This window comes from Tribolium madens, unplaced genomic scaffold, assembly GCF_015345945.1.
Source record: "Tribolium madens isolate multiple individuals breed KSU strain unplaced genomic scaffold, Tmad_KSU_1.1 Scaffold_91;HRSCAF=231;Tcas5.2_LG7, whole genome shotgun sequence".
In the NCBI taxonomy this organism is placed as follows: Eukaryota; Metazoa; Arthropoda; class Insecta; order Coleoptera; family Tenebrionidae; genus Tribolium; species Tribolium madens.
In genome coordinates, this window is record NW_025401063.1 from 13,199,735 (window position 1) to 13,219,215 (window position 19,481).

General features: G+C 32.0%; 3 protein-coding genes across 4 annotated transcripts; all 3 read right to left on the reverse strand.

Moving 5' to 3' along the window:
- Positions 1-118: 118 nt before the first annotated feature.
- On the reverse strand, positions 119-8,470 carry LOC123011853 (transmembrane protease serine 9-like). The gene is made up of 14 exons (XM_044409503.1): positions 8,262-8,470; positions 7,405-7,638; positions 7,215-7,349; positions 7,051-7,159; positions 6,801-7,000; positions 3,227-3,360; positions 2,892-3,176; positions 2,289-2,424; positions 1,382-1,552; positions 1,200-1,334; positions 1,044-1,149; positions 795-994; positions 604-737; positions 119-552 (listed from the first exon to the last, which is right to left on the reverse strand). Exons 1-14 carry the CDS (start codon positions 8,314-8,316, stop codon positions 265-267), a joined length of 2,322 nt encoding a protein of 773 aa, XP_044265438.1. The 5' UTR covers positions 8,317-8,470; the 3' UTR covers positions 119-264.
- A 2,716-nt stretch (positions 8,471-11,186) lies between these two features.
- On the reverse strand, positions 11,187-15,889 carry LOC123010466 (CLIP domain-containing serine protease 2-like). The gene is made up of 4 exons (XM_044407372.1): positions 15,638-15,889; positions 15,331-15,583; positions 15,097-15,278; positions 11,187-11,643 (listed from the first exon to the last, which is right to left on the reverse strand). Exons 1-4 carry the CDS (start codon positions 15,678-15,680, stop codon positions 11,228-11,230), a joined length of 894 nt encoding a protein of 297 aa, XP_044263307.1. The 5' UTR covers positions 15,681-15,889; the 3' UTR covers positions 11,187-11,227.
- Positions 15,890-17,797: 1,908 nt separating this feature from the next.
- Positions 17,798-18,981, reverse strand: LOC123010467 (replication stress response regulator SDE2). Of its 2 annotated transcripts, XM_044407374.1 has the most exons (4): positions 18,577-18,981; positions 18,047-18,522; positions 17,905-17,989; positions 17,798-17,854 (listed from the first exon to the last, which is right to left on the reverse strand). In XM_044407374.1, exons 1-4 carry the CDS (start codon positions 18,652-18,654, stop codon positions 17,813-17,815), a joined length of 681 nt encoding a protein of 226 aa, XP_044263309.1. In that variant the 5' UTR covers positions 18,655-18,981; the 3' UTR covers positions 17,798-17,812. The 2 variants fall into 2 exon arrangements, with proteins under 2 accessions (XP_044263309.1, XP_044263310.1); XM_044407375.1 differs by lacking the exon at positions 17,798-17,854 and having other exon boundaries at positions 17,873-17,989; positions 18,577-18,977.
- Positions 18,982-19,481: the final 500 nt, after the last annotated feature.

Consider the following 19,481-nt stretch of genomic DNA (forward strand, 5'->3'; position numbering starts at 1 on the left):
ACTTTTAGGTATTTTTTTTCTTTTTATATCGTACGGTTACTATCATCAGCCAAACTAATTTAGTTATTATATTTATTTAAAATTTACCTAGTTTGTTTACAAAATTCGTATTCAAATATTAGGTGTTTTTATTTTTCACTTCTCACACAAATATTTGAAACAACAATTGTAAATTACATAAGTACAATATCAAGTTTTTATGAGATTAAACCATTTTTCCTATTATCTACAAAAGTTTTTGTCGTAAATTTCCATTGTTTCCAGCTATGGCTTCAACTTGCTGATGATCCACTCCATATATTTGGCAACCACGGTATAAACACCAGGTTTATGTTCCATTCCACAAGGTACTGGCCCAAAAGATACTATTCCAACAATGTACCAATGAACGTCTCCTTCTTTATCAACACTAGCACCCATCAAAGGTCCTCCACTATCACCCCGACAAGAGTCTTTTCCTTTTTCACCACCTGCACAAATCTGCCCAACACCCAAACTTATATTGTATTCTTGATATACAGAAATGCAATCGGAAGTTCTTTTTACTGGTACCTAAATGACTACAACTAACCCAACTTGTCTTTAAAATACAGCACTGCTTACTTGAACTTTGAGTTTTATATTACTTTCATAACCACTTTCTGTAACACCCCAACCAACAACAGTAAGCTTGCGCCCTGTATATGTTTTATTGAGTTCTTCAGTGGTGGTTGGAAGACAGATGGGTTTGATGAAATCTACAAAATAGAAAACTTTTTATACTTTTTTACAATCCCCTTTGGATTTTTATTTACCTGTAACGTTCACAGACTCCTTCAGTCGTAAAAGTGCTATATCATCATATTGATTAATATCATTGGGGTTAAAATTTTCGTGTGCTATTTCTTCTTCCACATCAATAGTCACAGGTGGTGGTGCACAAACCTCTTTACTACCAAAACCGATACAATCAGGGTTAGATGTGGTGTTGTACTCTCCTAATCGAACTGCCACTCTGTAATAATTGCTAAGAAATATAGGTCTTCTTTGCTTTTTTTACCCACAATTTTGCATTTGACATAACTTTCCTTTTCACACAATGCGCCGCCGTCAAAACGTATTTCTCACTGATCAAGACTCCACCACAATACAATTTTCGCTTACCATTTGCTAATAAAATTAAAATATATACATTTAATCTTTATTGACGCATTTATTACGTTTTTGGTACTCCAGTAAGGCCACCCAAGGAAATTCGTTTATTTCTGTTTCTCTTCCCCCAAAAATCCTGCTTGCAGTAAAAACACCGCAGTGATCTTTATCAGGAAGCAACAACTTTTTCTCAGGAACGACGGCTACAAAAAATGTGTTAAGAGTTAAATTAAATAAGAAATGTATATACATGGGCAGCACATCTTTGGCCAGAGTCCTTCGTATCCACATATAGATTTAATGAGGTATTCATTGTCGTTTTTTGCTATGGGATGACGCTCCAAGATAGTGCGTAATGGTTCGCAGTGATTTAAGGATCTGCAATCGCCATGCTCACCCCTTGGTGTAGTACACGCAACTACTAATATCAGAAAAAAAACTAAAAATTAGTCATTTTTTACACAAACTACCAACGAAATCAACTTGCAATTTTATTAATAATTTAGAAAAATAGATGAAACTATTTAAAATTTATATTTGATCAACCAGAATATTTTACAATGTTAAAACTTTTCTACGAATACGAAAATCGAATTAGAAAATAAACATTTTACTAATAATACTTGTAATTATTACAACATTTTTAGTGCACAACTTTTTAATAGTTTTCATATTCTTCTTATATTTTTAGTAAATAGGGATTAAGGGGGGGGTTCCAATTTGAAGTACTTATCCACAAAACAAACAACTTTGCTTTGTTCTACTATTGAAACAAAGGTAGTGTTTTTATTTCGAAGTTTGAGACAACAACACGTAAGAAATCCACAAAATATTTACGGGAATAGGTTTAAAGAGAGGTATAAATTTTAGTTTGATCATTTATCCCAACGACGCATTTAATAGTTTTTCCAAAAACCACTCTAAATCGGTATCTTACTTCCTCAACATAACCTTTGTTTTAGGCCCATTTAAAATTGAAAATCAAGAATATCGTCAATCTCTAGTTTGATCTTTCATCAAAAAAACGCATTTGATAGTTTCTTTACAAAGCACCCTGAATCGGAATCTTACTACCCCAAAGATACCCTTCTATTAACACAAGCGCAATCAAGCCCCTGTTAAGTAATTTTACAGATTTACCTACGTATATTCCTTACCCACAGCAATAACAGCTACAAATACATTTAAAAGAACAAAAGTTTTTACAGACGCACTGTCACTATGATTTGTATAATTATTCATATTTATTTTAATTTTCGTTTTTGTGCTTTTGTTGGTTAAAAAACTAGGATATTGTTACATATTGTATTACTGATAATAGTTCGAAATACAGCTGGTATAAACAAAACTGATAACATGTAAATTATCCCTCACAATGATAACATCACATCTTAAAGCAGTAGCATCTAACATATACTGAAATAAAGATTATTTTTTTACATAACACATATTTTGTGTTTTGTTTTATTTATCTATTATCTATCTTTGTAATGTATACTTAAGGTATGAGCAATTAATTACTTTGCATGCCTTAGGATTTTCACTTAGTCGATTTGCTGTAATAAAATTAAATTATTACTTGAAATTCTGACATTCTTCGGGTATTTCCACAGACGCTTTAAAAGAAAGTCTTGAAGATCTCTATATTTAACACAATAAATCAACAAAAATAATTCAAAAAAATTTATTACGTATATGTTGGACCCTTATAATAATTTTCTTAATAAAAATCACATTTATATAATACATCTCTTCTCTTAAGGTTTTAACTTATTAACAATCCAATTAACATATTTAGAAACTTTGGTGTAAACTCCTGGCCAATTTTCCATTCCACACGGCGACGGTCCAAATGAAACAACTCCTGCTGCATACCAATGGTCGTCTTTATTCTTGTCCCTTATGACGGTCATCAATGGACCACCACTATCGCCTCTACAAGAATCCCTGCCTTTCTCACCACCAGCACACATCTGTCCTGGACCCAGTCTCACGTTAGCAACGCTGTATGTAGAGCTACACTCGGAAGTTTGTTTAACGGGAATCTACAAGAAGCAATTTGTATAGATTAAACAATGACAAGAAAACAATTTACCTGAACTTTGAGCTTGATATTACTCTCTGATCTGTTCTCAGTTTTGCCCCAGCCAGCTACAAACAATTTTTGACCGATGTATGATCTGCGAAGCTCTTCATTTGATGTTGGTAAACAAATGGGTCGAACGTAATCTATAAAACAATATAAAAACGAATTTTCAATGTTTGGAAGTGATGCATTAGTAAATGCTCACTTTTTTCCGGTAATGTGTAATGTAATGATTGCTTTTTTAAGAAGTACATAATTAGTAATGATAATGAATTACAATGTTAAGGTGATGAAAAATAACTTTTTGCATTACTTTGACGCATGCAAACAGAAACATTTTGAAGATAATCTTCTAAACATGTGATTAACCGTAATTTTAAGCTGGCCGCGAGTGTTTCTTGCCACCAAATAAAATTTGAGATATACCTACTAGTAAAAAGGTTACAGAGATAATGTGCTTTTGTGTGGGTTTAAATAAAGCAGATTCAAACAGCACCAATACGAATGAAAGAAAAAAACAATAATGCTTTTAAAATTTTCTATACTTAAGAAATTCGGGTATTTTATATCTGAAATTCTTTTCGAGATATTATTCGCTAGCAAATACCTCATGTAAGGCATACACGTCCTATTTTCGTTATATAAATATTTCGAGTTATACCACTTATCTTTGTAAAACTGTCTGAACGGTCACTGGCCCCAAAATTAATCGGACAACTAAAATTTTGCGATTTTTCACACTGCAATATTTTTGTTATTCTTTGTCTGATTTTGACCAATTTTTGTTCGGCGCAAAGTTGTTGCGAGTTTCTGTTACGGTTTTCTGTTAAAAATAAGTTGTTTTATTGAAAAAAAATCATATGGGTCCAGAAAAAGCAGCTCAAGCTGTTGTTCTACATAATGATGGTCGTAATATTTGGTATACGTATTGGAAATTTGCTTGGCATTTTAATTTTCAAATTTTCTTGAGGACAAAAATAAGTACTTATACCTACTGTTTTATTTCTTTTATTATTATTAAAATCCTTTAAAGTTCAAACTTATTCAGATTTTTTGTGTTCAAAGACGTAATTGTGCTTTTTTGGTGACATAAGTAATAATTTTCGGTTTAACTACCTTTTTATGTAGCCTACTCTCTGAACGAATATTCAGTAATTTTAGAACAACAACGTCTTTTTCAATGCTTTGTATCTCTGGGGTACCAGAACATAAAATTTTGAAACAGATTGGTCCTCATTCAGTAAAGAACGGGCATTAATCTGAAATACCTAAGTAAAAACTGAATTTTGTGTCTGTTGCACATTATAGCTCAGTATAAAAAAAGTCAAAAAACAGTGCTCTCGTCTTTTAGGTATATCTAATACTTACAAGAAAAACTAAATATGTTATTGAATTAAATGAAAATGTTCTGCAAAGTTCCTTCTTTAAGCCGAACAAAAATTCGTCGAAATCCGACAAAGAATAACAAAAATGTTGCAATGTAAAAAATCGCAAAATTTTAGTTGTCCGGTTAATTTTGGCGGCCAGGGTATTAACGTAAAAATGCTTGTAAAAGTTGTAAGCATTGTCATTGGGAGTTTAAGGTCGGCCATCATAATAATTTAAAAAACCAGTCACTTTAGATTTTTGAATTCATTCAAAAATTACTGCAATGACATGATTGGGCCGTTTGATGTCGGCCATTATTATAATGTGAGTTACCATGGAGAAACCAATCACATGAAACTTTAGTTTCATTCAAAAATACCGAAATTGGTCGATTCAGATTTACATCCATTTATTAGGATAATAGTGCGATGGAGTTTTTGCGCCTAATTACATTTCGTTGTACTTGACTGGGAAATAAAACTTTAACCTCAAATCAGGAATAGGGATGGTAGTGTTTTAGTCATCTCGTGTGGCTGCAAACACAACATAAATTAGCAGCGAGGATACGGAAGAAAAAATTTTCTTCAATTTTAAACACAAGAAACGAACCATAACATCACTTTCTAGAAGGAGGAATGAAAAGACTTTTCTACAAACTGCAGAAGTTTACACCACAAGCTGCAACCACTTTTGCCTTAAACTTGGAACTTGGACATCGTGATTCAAAGTCAAAAAAATTGGTTTTTTTTTTAAAGAATGCGTGCAATATTTAGTAGCGGATATCTCACATACTTTTTACGGTACAAAAAAAAAGAAACGGTCGTCTGGTAGGAAATTCATAAGCTCCACTTTTGAACTATTTTTTCCGTAACACGTTCCGTTTTCGAAATATAAGTGAGAAATCATAAAACGACACTTTCTTGTAACCCCCATTCGACTCGCTCGCCTCCAAGAACCGGTGATATTCAGTATGTTTACCTTTTAACCAGTCTAAACACTTCTCTGAAGTCAAAAATTTCCCAACCGTGTATTCTACGATCCTTTGTAAGTATGCAGGTGCGCCAGAACTCACGCCCCAAAGAAAAATTGCAAGTAAGATTAAATACCAGAAACATGGAAAAAATGTTTAAAAATCTCTATCTGTCAAAAAATTTTGACATTTATTTTTTGACATTTGACATTTTGTTATGTCTATTTAATGGTACTGATAATCTTGGATATGTTTTTTTACAATTATTTAGTAAAGGTACAAAAATTTTGACAATAAAAGCTACAAATAACATTGAACAAAGTTACAATTTAGGATACAGCTTCCTAGTTTCTTCTTCTAATAACCTGTAGCAAAAAAACTTGAAAAATTTTACAATTTCCAGCAGAAATAAATAGTCAAATTCCAAATTTATACTCTCATAACTTTGAAATTTTTATAGATAATTTTTTTTAACATTTTTTCCATGTTCCTGGTATCTTACCTTATATGGTATTTTACTCTGGAGCGCGAGTTCTGGCGCACCTGTATATTTTAACAATTTTTCGTAATAATATCGAAATTAAAATTGTACCAATAATATTTGTGTAAAAAGGTAGGTACAAAAAGAAATATTTCATTAGATCAATCATTATTCATTATCATTCATTAGATCATCATTATTATCTCTGAAGACAATAAAATCAAAGTCAACGGAAGAAATAAAAACATTTACGAAAAAAATTGTATTATACTAAAAAAATTGAGGTTAGTCCTTTAAATTAAGAATAGTTTTTATCCACAATCATTCTATAAAGAGACTTTATTCCACACTGTAGAGGCGTATAAAGTACCCCTTTATCCACTAGTGGAATAAAGTAACGTTATTCCCCTGTTAGTAACCAGGGCACCTCGTCACAACTTACTACGTTTAACCGAAAGCACATTTGGCGTGACGTTTAAATGTCAGTCTAATTTTTAATTAAGTTTACAATAATTTGGGCCTGTGATTAGGTGGATAAAAGGTTATATTGCAGTCGAACTGACGTTCTCGCGGTTAAACATTCTTGCGTGGATAAAACACTATCTAACACACTCTTACAATAAATAACTATTGTTTTATTCCCCCAAATCAAAAGTAATGAAAAAGCATTGATAGTAATGCATTACATTAAAAAAATAATAATTAGAAAGTAATTGTAAGTAGGTAATGAATAATGGTAATGATTTAATGAATTAGGTACCAACCTGAAAATGTTACAGTGCGTTTCAGCCTTAGCAAGGCTATATCGTGATATTGGTTCACGTCATTAGGGTCATAGCTTTCATGTGCTATTCTTTCAACCACAGGGACGTTGATTGGTGGTGGAGCACAGTCCTCACCAAAACCATTATTGATGCAGTCTTGGTCAGTTTCAGTATTGTATTCGCCCAAGCGAACACTTACTCTAAAATTGCAACTTGAAGACAATATGTGTTAATTTGTGACAACAATTACAGTTTCCACGTCTTTGGCAAGTCTTTCCCTTTGACGCAATGAGCCGCCGTTAACACGTATTTCTTACTGATTAAAACACCACCGCAGTAGAAACCTCGACTACCTCCGGCTGCAAATTTTAAAACAACATCAATTTCTTGTATTCTATTGTAGAAATATAGTACGTTTTTCGTATTCAATCAAAGCCATCCAAGGAAATTCATCCAAATCTGTTTTCTCTCCACCATAGATCCTACTTTGAGTGTTCAAACCGCAAACGTCACCCCCAGGAAGTAAATTACTAGACACCGATTCAACATCTTAAAACATATTTTTAAATTATTGGTGATCAGTTTTGTGTCGAGTAACAATTACCTGTATTTTCAGTCGGTCCTTCTACAACTGGTGGAGGGTTTGTAGTTACAGTTGTTCGTCCAACAGGGCAACATACCTTGGGGTAAGTACCGACAAAACCACATTGAGATCGGCGAAGATAATCGGCAGTGCTAGCTGTAATTGGACGCCTTTCTAAGAGGGAGTACAGTGGTTGACATTTGTTGATTGGTTTACAATCGCCCTCTTCATTATCGGGTGTTCGACAATTGTCATCTAAAGCAAAATCAAATTAGAGTTAATTTTTGATGTTTTACTTTTGTTTGCAAATGAAAGTAGTTAAGTGAGAAAAATAAACTCTAAAATAAATAAACTCTTCTCTTTTATGCTATTTTGACTGAATGTAATATTCGTAACTAAAATTTAAAAACAAAATTTATATTTAATTAGACACTTTTATTTTTATTGTTAAGTGACGTGTGCAACACCTATTATACTTACCTATGGGTATTATAAATTAATCCAAATTTATTTCCGGAAAAAAAAGAAATCTGACTTCTGTGGCCAGAAATCTAGGTATTTTCAATTAATCAGTAAAAGTGGATTTATGATATAGCTTCTTTTTTTATCACTGTATCAAAAAAAAATCGACTAATATTAGTTGCGAAATAATCTCCGTTTATACATTTCCAGTGAAAATGCATGGCATTATACATAGTGTTTGTTTTTAAATCAGTAATTAATTCAACAGCAAACCATAACAACATTGACTCTTGACAAGGTTATCATAATGCAAGACTGACATTACTCCAACTACGGATTAACACAATATTTTTCCGCAGTTGAATTGTAACTTTTAGGAATGGATTGATGTTTTTTACAATTATAAAGAAACTTACCTGCGTTTAAAACCTGTATTATCACGATTAGAATGAAAAGACTTCTCACTAACATTGTAAACAAAATTGTAATTAACAATAATATGAGTGCCGCGGGTTCTCACTGACCCATACCGATTTCGAGCAATCTTGTATGAGTATCTCGCCTGCCTTGGAAAGTCCACCGTCTGTTCTGTTGAAATCACATGAACTGGAAATACTAATGGCTTGGAAGACGTCATCAAAACCCCACCGCCCCTCTTTGCAAATTTTACACATTTTTGTCATCTCTTTCTGTTTGTGATTGCTAATGGTAATGGAGTAAATATTGGTCATTTGCTGTTGATAGAATTTGTGCGCATGAGCCATTGCGGGATTTCCCAACAGACAAGAAATTAACACATTCAAATTAGCCTATTCGACTTTTTTTAGTGCCGATATTTGATAAACTAATATGATATTTGTGCTGATACAACAAACTGTTCTGCCAACTGCTGCTACTGTGTTTTTTACGTAACACAAACAAAATAATTATTAAAAGTTTTTTTTTTGCTTTACCTAGGTTTATAATGTTTTTTTTGTAATTACATTCTTCTAAAACAAACTTCTTGACATTTTTTGTTAATTTGTTAACAAAAATTGCTGGAAACATAACTAAATAAGCACTTTAAACTCAGTAGCAAATACCTACAATATTTTTATAAAACCTATAAATTGACTCCTAAAAGCTGTTCATTATTATCTAAGAATCTTTCAAAATATGCGCAGCTGGTATAGAATCATTCTGTTAGTTAATTGATAATTGTAATAAAGGAAAAGAAGAACAATATTCTGTACGTCACCACGTGTCAAAGTTTTCAAGTTATGAATGATCTTTTCTAAATAAAAAGTGCATTCAAGCAGTAAAGTAGACCAGAATAGGTATATACAGGATGTTTCACGTAATTTTACGAGGCCTGCGCCTGTAAGATGCAATCAATAATACATATTCCGATACGAACTGGATTACAAATTTTGAAAAATTGGATAATCTTCTCTAGTTTGTTCACCCTTTCAAAAATTACAATGTTTTTAGTTAGTTAGTGATTATGATAAATAAACTACAATCATATTCATGCCATCTCTTGATAGAACAAATTATAATTGTTTCTGAAAAACTGTAGTTTATGACTATTAATGAAACAGTGATTAGTTTGACAACTACTGTCATGGGTTTCCAAAAATTAAATAATTAAACGTGTATTTTTTGTATCCAGTGTTCTGTGACTTTTGTATATTTGGGTGCGTACATTAGGCGCAAGCCTCGTAAAGTTATGTGAAACACCCTGTACATGCAACATACATAGGTACATTTAAAGAAGATTACGACTAAAACACTAAAAAAAGTTAATTGTTTAAAAAATGGCACCAGCGAATGAGTAAATTTTAATTAATATTTGTTTTGAAATAGTATGAGTATATATTACCTACCTATTCAATTTGCAATTTTTTATGTCCAAAAATGTTAATGAAATAATAGAAGTTTCGTAGAAAAAAAATACATAAGAATCATCTAACAAAATATACCAACTCCGAGAAACACAAAAATTATATCAGAGAATCCAATAAACCTAAGTTTACAAAATTATATCTTTCTGTTAGTATTTATTAATGACAAAAAAAAGTATATATTTTTTTAATTTTAATAAACGTGGTAACGTCGCACTAGAGATCTAAAAGCAAGGATTGATTATTATCAAAGTATACAGAATTATGGAAAAACACATAGTTGAAAAAACTGAGTACGGTTCTAGAATAGCGGAAACCACAGAATTTACTTAGGCACTTAAATGAAAATAACAATTATCAGCTATGTAAAATAAAGAAAACAAGAAATCTCAGTTAGAATGCATTCTTAACAATTTTTTTAACGCCCAAGTCGGGGATTTTACGTCGCAATTACGCGCCTAATAAAGTTATAAGTTGTAACATTTCGATAAAGCAAGTCCTATTGATTTGAGTTTCTTTTGAAACCTCTTCTGATATCATTAAAAATATCACCTGTAGAATTAATAAAGTCACTAACCCAACGGATGCACTTATATTGTAACACCCTTATATAAAATTCCTAGTTGAAAGCTCAATTATCTTAAAGAAAATTCCAAACTTCATTCATTTTTGTCAAAGGTTATTTATGCTCTGTAATTTGCCATTACAAGTTACGAGTACAAAAAAGCGTTTATTATTGTCAATAATAACACTGGTTAACAAATTTGAACAAATTTTCGGTAACATTGATTAAACTACCTTCCACGTTTATGATTTTTCACTCTGATTTCGAAAATTTTCACAAAAATGTCTCATCACGTATCATTCGTATGTTACCAACTTCGTTCTGACACCCATGTTAAAGCAAAAGAGTAGTGAAAATAATTCACCTATTTAATTTATTTTATTACCAGCATACAATATTTTAATAAACTAACTTTAGAAACATTAAAAAAGTCATATATTACAATAAAAGAGTGAAATTTCAACATTTTCTTTTGTTAGGTACGTTACTGTCACGTTTTAAAAAAGCTAACAGTAATCGCCCATCATGGAAGGGTTCCAGCGGCCTTGATAGCGTTCTTTCATCTTTCTGATGTCTTGGTGAAACCTTTCCCATTGCTCGTCACTGACAGCCTCCAGATTTATTGGAAAAAAATCCAAGTGGGAGTGCAGAAAATGTATTAATTAAATTATTGATAAAAAAATGCAACAAATAAACGGTACGTGTTATTAAAAAACTAAATGCATTTTGTTATTTAGGAAGTAAAAAACTACTATTGACCAAATTGTCATCTATGTTACCGAACCCTTGTTGACCTGTGTAATTAGAAACAATAATCAGCTTTGTAGCATTTCGTTATTATTACGGCAATCATAGTCAAGAATCGTAAATTTCAGTATCAACAAATTCCTTTATTCACGTATTAAAGCATACAATGGGTATAAATCGATTCTAATCAAGGTTCAATATTATCTAAAATCCATTTTACATAATGTGCCACATTTGTGTAGATGGCTGGCACGTTACTCCCACAATTCGTACTCCCAAAAGAAACCACTCCAATTAGGAAATATCGCGGCGGTCCGTCCAAAGCTTCTGGTTTCATTAAGGGACCACCAGAATCTCCTCCACAGGAATCGTAGCCGATCTGACCCCCGGCACAGAACTGGTGTTCGCTAACCCTTGCAAAGTGACCAATTGTTTTGTCACACATTTCAGGCTTAATAATAGGAACACGAACATGCAGCAAAACAGTGCTGGATGTACCTCTTTTCACATCGTTCACACCCCATCCAGCCACTTCCATGGTGGTCCCCTCGTAATTTTTTTGCAAAAGTGGGCCTTGAGGCAAGCAAATGGGAAGCACATAACCTAAAGAAAAATAATTTTACAATAAATTTACAGTGTTTAAAATTACTTGTGAATGAAATTAAATATGAAATTGTATCAATTTTTAAGAAAGCCCTTTAATAACACTTTCAATGCACTTCAAAGTCAATACAGCTTTTCTAGAGTGAAAACTTGCCCAAAAATGCGTTAAAAAACGCTAATTGCTATTTGTCATATTTTGGAAGATTAATTACAAAATATTGCTTCCTATATAAATAATAATTTCTAAAGCCGCGGTCAATTGATAGTGGCCATTTAATTTATTGCAAAGTTGGCGGTCCTTAGCCCGCCACCTCTAGTGTGTGGGTTGTCTCTATGTTGGCCACAGAAGTAACTAAATTGTGACAGGCATAGTAAATTTTATATGTGAAGTATTCTAACCCGACTTTTCCAGAATTGTCATTTTTACATAAAAAAAAAACAATTGGATGTTTGAAGTCGGATTTACACAACTTAATTTTTACAAATTTACACAGGTAAGTGGTCACTATGAATAAAATGTTCATAAAATGTTTAAGTCCAAAATACGTATTAAATAAATTATTCATACAGTAAATATTAAAAATACAAAATCGGAAAAAACTAAAGACACTTTTGTGTAAAATGTTTATTGCTAAAACATATTTAAACAAAATAAAATAGAAGCAAAATAATTTGATCCTAAAAATTTCAATGCTAAAATGTTCAAAAACAAAAAGTGAGTAACAGGTTCGCAGAAACGAAAGGAGGTACACACGCCCAATCTCGAACGTCACATTAGCAGACAGTTTTTAGGACATTAGCAAGGGCCCCTGCGCAAGAATAATTAGCAAGCACTGGAAACAGTGCGCACATGGTGATCAGTCAGTTTGATGCGTAGACGTTCACGCTTTCGCCACTCGCATACTGCTGTGCTCTTGATACCACGATTTTGTTTTTGGACGCTTTGCGATATTCCCGTTTTGCTTGGAGACATTTTGCTTGAAAAAATTTTGTCAAATCTTAGTTTTGGGTGCCTACTTTTTCGGTAATGAACATTTCTTAATCTAAACCTCTTATTAAAAGGAGTATTTAATTAAAATTTTTTGAAAAAAATTGGGTTTAGGTTTAAACATTTTAAGAAAAATATAATTTATTTACGATCACGCGGGCTCCCTTGACCACGACTTTAATTATATATCGAAGCAGAGTAATGATGAAAGCGAAACTATAAAAAAATTTTCTCCTGTGGTTTAGATACTATTTTTTATTATACCTGATCATAGTCCTAAATTAAAACACGCTGCAGCGTGCGTAATTTGGCCTTTATAGCACGCTGAATTTTAAAGTTGTCTAGGTAACAAGAAATAGTGAAATGTCTAGACCAATTACAACGTGAAAAAATGTGCTTAACAACGTAAACTAGTAACCGTCTCTACGCAAACGATTCGCAAACAACCTTTGATAATTTCATTATGTAAATTCACATTTTTTCAATGCTTATAAAAGATCTTAAATGAGCAGGCATAATAAAAAATAGCGTATAACACTCGTTTATAAGCGCCTTTAAAACACTTACGACGTTAAAAAAAAACCCATCGTGCGTGTTTAAAAGGCTTGCTTATAAACTAGTATTATAATATACTATTTTCACCACTAACACATTTGTTTAATCTATAGTTCTACATTAACCATGCCAAAGATTGTCAATTATTGTTTTTATTATCTACAAATAGGAATGAAAAATCCAATATTCGTTAATGTGGAAAAAATCAGTTTCTCAAGCATCAAACACTATGTCTTTTAAAGCTAGTAGTGAAAAAATATTTATGAAATTAATTAAATGTAAATACTACCTATTATTAAGTTATTAAGCAATAAAATGTTATCGCATTTTACATGAATTGCGCCTACGTTCAGTTGTTTTAAATAAAAACAGTACTCCTTACAACTTCATATTTTTTAATTTCACTTATCTGTAATAAGGAATCACAATTGAATTGGAAAAAAATAAGTGATATTCAACTATTACAAATAATAAAATGGTTATAAAAACAATTATAATACTCATTTCTTTACGTTTTGCTTTAGTTATAACAATAAAAATTTTACGACCATATCAAGTTTTAAAACAAACGTTCATTACATAGTTAACAGTCATGTAGCAATAAATATTATCAGCTATTTGGTCAAATTTTGCATACTATGATTTAAATTTTTGAAATTAGGTGTAAAACGTAAAACGCCCCTGTAGGCGTCTACCAGATGTGTTAAAAAATTAAATGTTTTAAAAATTTTGTGAACAGTAACTGTCAAAGTAGTAACAAAATTTGTTGAACCACATTTTTTTAAATAATTAAATGAAGTCTATTGTGGACTGTGGTTCTCGAATTAAGTTAAAATCATTGAAAAAGTACCTAAATAATATTTTTAACAAGCTGTAATAACTAGTAGCGAAATAAAAATGTTAATATGTTAATATGTTCCAAAAATAATAGTAGATTATGTTATTACGAGTAAGAGTGATTGTTTATGTGGCGAAGCTGAACGTTCATTTTGACGAACGGAGTGAGGCAAATAGATTCAGCTGAGCCACATAAACTCACTTTTACTCCAAATAACATATACTATTTTATCCGCAAACGATTCAGATGGAGAGAAAAGAGCAACACACCAATAATCAAGTAAATCACCTCAATAATCAGGACGCTTTGCAATAAAATCGTAACAAACGTCACGCATCCATTTCGGAATTTGTGTTGAGATTTCGAAAGTGTTGATTGATTTAACTGGTGAATAACTGGTGTAGTTTATAGTGCAATGTCGAATGCTGATAATCTACCTTGTACCTCTCCAGAAAATGCTGAAAAGGCGAAAGAGACAAGAAAGAGACAACAGTGATAAATGTCAAAGTAAGTGTAAAGTAAAAGTGAAAACGCCTAGGCGTAAAAACAGTGTTTTTACTCCATGTCTGAAAAGTAAAACTTTTACCTGTGTCATTTAGTCATAAAAGTGTCATTTTTCTGACGTTTGCGGATAAAAGTCATTTACAAGTAAAACGTAGCTTAGCTACAAATACTTATCATTCTAAAAAAGTTGTGAAGTTATAGCTACAGCTACTAATAGTTTTTGTATGATAAGCTTGGTAGCTATGATAATTCTAACCTTAAGTTAGAATTATAATTTAAAAACAATTTTGTCCCAACAGCTTCAATAATACAAAGTAAACCTTCGCCGCTGATAAGTTACCATCCGTTAAATGTAAAAGTAGACCTGACCGTACTCAGATTGTGTGTTATTCTTTCGTTGCGTGGACTATAAATTGTTGAATGTTATTCATACCATACCAACATAGAACGACGAAAAATTTAATTCACACCCATAAATATAAAAGAGATATATTTTTGTAAGACTCACTATATTATTTAAAATTCTTGTTCTTCTGTAAGTTCATAAAGACGTTTGCATATTACTTACTGTGAATTTCAGCGGGATGGTCTAGTCTAATTAAGGCGATATCATGTCTCATTTTTGGTTTCCCATAGTTTTCATGATAAAATATTTTTGCTGGTTTAAAATCTTGAACCGGTGGTGCACACACATTATTTTCACAATCGACCTCAGTTTTTGCATTTAATTCCCCTAGTCGTATCAAAACTCTAAAAACTCACTTTGTAAAACACATAATTGGTCAAAAGCAATACAACATACAAATCTTCTTGCAAATTTGCGACACAATGAGCTGCTGTAACCACATATAAATGGTTTATAAGCGAGCCCCCACACTTGAAAATAGGGATGTTAATAAGTGGGAAATGCGCTAGATAGGCAAGACGAGCTATCCACGGAAATTGCCCTATAGTAGCAGATACACCACCAATTATTCTGTCTGATACACTTTCACCGCACTGCTCGTGGTCAAGTAAATGCCAGTTTGGATGTTCAGTAATATCAAAAGCTGTAACTATAAATATTTTTTATGACTAAAATTTCAATTAGGCGATTTGTTTGTACTTACGGATATTAGCAAAGTGTATAAGAAAAATTATGCCAACCCTCATTTTCGAGCACAATCACAATGTTAAGAAGACTTGTTTGAGGTTACTCAATTTTAGGAACAATGTGTCAATAAAATGGTTCATAAAATTTTGCGATAACTTTTTGCGCAACTATTAAATGTAGGCTTTCATAAAACGATTTAAGAAAAAAATATACAGGCGGTTTCTTATTTTCTTGAAATTTGAAAATTATCACATTTTTGAGATAGCAACTGATGACTTGAATTTTGTTTTAAGAAAAAAAACATACAGATGTTTCAGACTTTGCGCCCCAGAGAAAAATGACAAGTAAGATAAGATCATGGAAAAATGTTTAAAAAGTTCTATCTGTCAAAGAATGGTGATATTTATTTTTTAACATATTTGACTTTTGTTATATCTATTTAATGTTACCGATAATCTTTTATATGTTTTTTCGTAATAATTCATTAAAGGGATAAAAACTTCAACGGTCAGCATAATATAAGTTATTTGAGTAGGTATTTTTGATAAATTTGAATGGCATACGTAAATCTTGAACGCCAAAACATCATTCTTTTGTTTCGATCACAAAATCGATTTAAATCTGTTTATTCAGTCAGCTCTCAATTTCGCGTATAACAAAATTGTATTGAAATTGAAGGTATCTTTAATTGCATCAAACATCGTGTAAAACCGATCCCATTTTGTTTTGTCTTATCTGTGGAAGGTGTGCTACGAGAAAACAATTATTACAATTTGTTTATTTATTATTTCTTTATTTTCTGTTTTATTTGTTTTTTATTCTACGTGATAGAATTCAACTATAAGCAGAACTATGACCTATATTACCAATTTTTTTCATATTACGTAAAAAAATTCGAACAACTCTCAAAAAGTTTCAATTTGCACAGCGGTGATTTGCCAATAAAAGCCACAAACAACGTTAAACATAGTTACAGTTTAGGATCCAGCTTTTTTGTTTCCTCTACTAATAGCTTGCAAGTAAAAAAGCATGTAAAATTATTTTTCCAACAGAAATAAATAGACTCAAAATGCAAAATTTAAACCCCTATAAAATACAAGGTGATTCACGAGGAATAATGAGCCTGACCAAATTCTCGATGCAACCACCATTACTTACTCTTCGCAAGTTATTTTGCGACAACTGTAATGTTGAAAATTTCGTCAGGCTCATTATTCCTCGTGAATCACCCTGTACTTTCGAAAGTTTTATAGATAGTTTTTTAACAATTTTTCCCATGTTCCTGGAACCTTAACTTACGTGCCATTTTTCTCTGGGGCGCGAATTTGGAAATACCTAGTACCTACCTACAGTTGCGGAATTAAAATTTCGGGCAGTTTTGTCATTTTCATGATGTAAACTCTAAAACAACCTTTACATTAATAACCTCATTTTTTACTCTTGTCATGTTTATGTCATTTTGACTTACTTTCTTTACTTACTTTCAAAAATAGTGATTTGTGGCATAATAAAGGATAGGCAGCAGATCAAAGCGATACTTAGTTCAATTAACAAATTTCCTAAGACAGACAATTTGTTTAATTAACAATTTTAACAACAAAAAAAAACTAATAGTTAAATGTCAGTCATGATGACAGTAAGAGGTAGTTTACAGTAAACTTTTTAAAGTTACAGAAAAATACTGCCCGAAATTTTAATTCCGCAACTGATACTTTTTACACAACAAGAAAAAACTAAGAACCACTGACAAAAGTAAATATGAAAATAATCTAAGGAAATTGGAAACGTAGTGGTGCAAAAGGCCAATGTTTTAGTTATTATTTCTATCAAAAACAATAAATAATAAGTGGCCATTTTCAAATGAACACAAATCACAAAAAATCAAGTAATTAAGAAATTATTTTTGACAATGACAGTTGTTCATGAATTAAAATTTTTTGGAAAGTGATCATTTAAATTTCAGAATGGAAAATACAACTACAACTATTACAGAAAGAGAAGTAACAACAACTGAAGAAACGCAGGAAACAACAAGAATTGAGTTCCTTTATAGTCGTGTACATCTTTTTTACAATAAAAAATTTTACTGGGAAACTCTTAAAAGCATCATTATGTTCTTGTTGGGGCTAAAAATTGCCCAGGAATGCTACCATATTGTTATCCCAATCAAGGATTATGAACCATTTAGAGGCTACTGTGGAGGTGGAGGTCGTTTTGCAATATGAAACTGTGTCTAATAAAACAAATTTGATATAAAAATGTTGTTTATTATGTAGCTTTTACAATTTCTTTACTAGATCCAATATTTGCTTTAGTCTCATCTTCACTGTCAACATCTGTATCTGATTCACTCAACTCCTCATCAATCCTAAAATACAACATAATACATTTAGTCTAATGTTTAGATAACCTATCATAAACTTACCATAATTTAGGTTTTTTCTTTTTAACGCCACCTTTACTCTCATCCGATTTCCTTTTTGTACTACAGGACGCTTGTAAACCTTGAATAACAGCATCTTCGACTTTTTCTGGAAGCGCTGACCTTATTTTATCATATTCTTCATCTCTGAATTCATGTTTTGGTTGTTCAATCAAACGCTCCAATTTCTTTTGCTTTTTCTCAGCAGCTTCCTTTTCACGCTCAGCTTGTGCCGCAATCCAATTCTTTAGTCGCTGTTCCTCATTTATATCGCGCAAACGACGACCACTCAAGTCTCTACAAGCCTCTCTGTTTGTAGTCTTCTCAATTTGGGCCCCAATAGCCCTGAGCATAGACCCAAAACCGCCTTTACCGCCCACCAAACGAAAAACAACTTCAACTTTACCAAAAGTGTTAGCTTCATTTTGAGGAATACGTCTGCCGTTCTTCAAAAGATAGAAATCCTCTTGTGGAATTTGCTGGAATAATTGACAGTTAAAAGCGGGGTTATGTTAAGTAGAACTTGTATTTACCAGAATATAAGAAATTCCTCTGTAATCCAATGGATAGAGCATCTTTAACAAAAGTTTGTGGCCTGAGTAAAGCTCCATTATCACACTCCTTTGACGAAACACTGTTTAAAAACGTTACTCTCGTCTAACTTTTTCGATAATTCCACTACTTCTACACACAGAACACAGAGAGAGTCAGAGAGCTCTACAGTCTACAGTGGTGCCACCATGCTAAGCAGTAATAACTATAAAACCCTCAACTACTATCAAAACATAAGTGTTAAAAACAAAGTTAAGCAAATATTATGTTATAACAAATATAATACATTAATAATCAATTATAAATACATAAGCTTGTCGTAAGAAATTAATCTACTTTATAGATTTCTGTATTCTTTGAGGCATGCTTGAGTATGCAGCACACAATACATATGCATAGGCGGCGGATTTGTGGGGGCTAAAAATTTTTAAAACTTTTTCCAAATAACATCAGTTTTATTATTTTACACTGAAAACACTGCAATTAAATAATGTTTTTTCATAAAAAAATTAAATATTGTTGGCACTACTGTTAGTTTTTTTCTTCAACTTTTCTACTTATTTAAGATTCTAATTTTTTAACGCTTATACAGGGTATTTCACGAGTGATAATGAGCTTTACGGATTCTTCTTCTTCTTGGATCTTCTTGGTATGGAAACGATGAACAAAAACACGATTAGCCCGTCACACCAAACTTTTATTTTAATAGCACAACGCGTTTCAACCACAAAGTGGTCATCCTCAGGTGAGAATAAAACTAACTAATTTAACAATGGTAATGCCTTATATACTAATTTTCCGACTTTCACTTTCCCTACCCCCAACTAACGAGTAGAGGGGAGAAAAGGGAATGGGGCCGTTGTCTGAATTCATGAGATTATCTCTA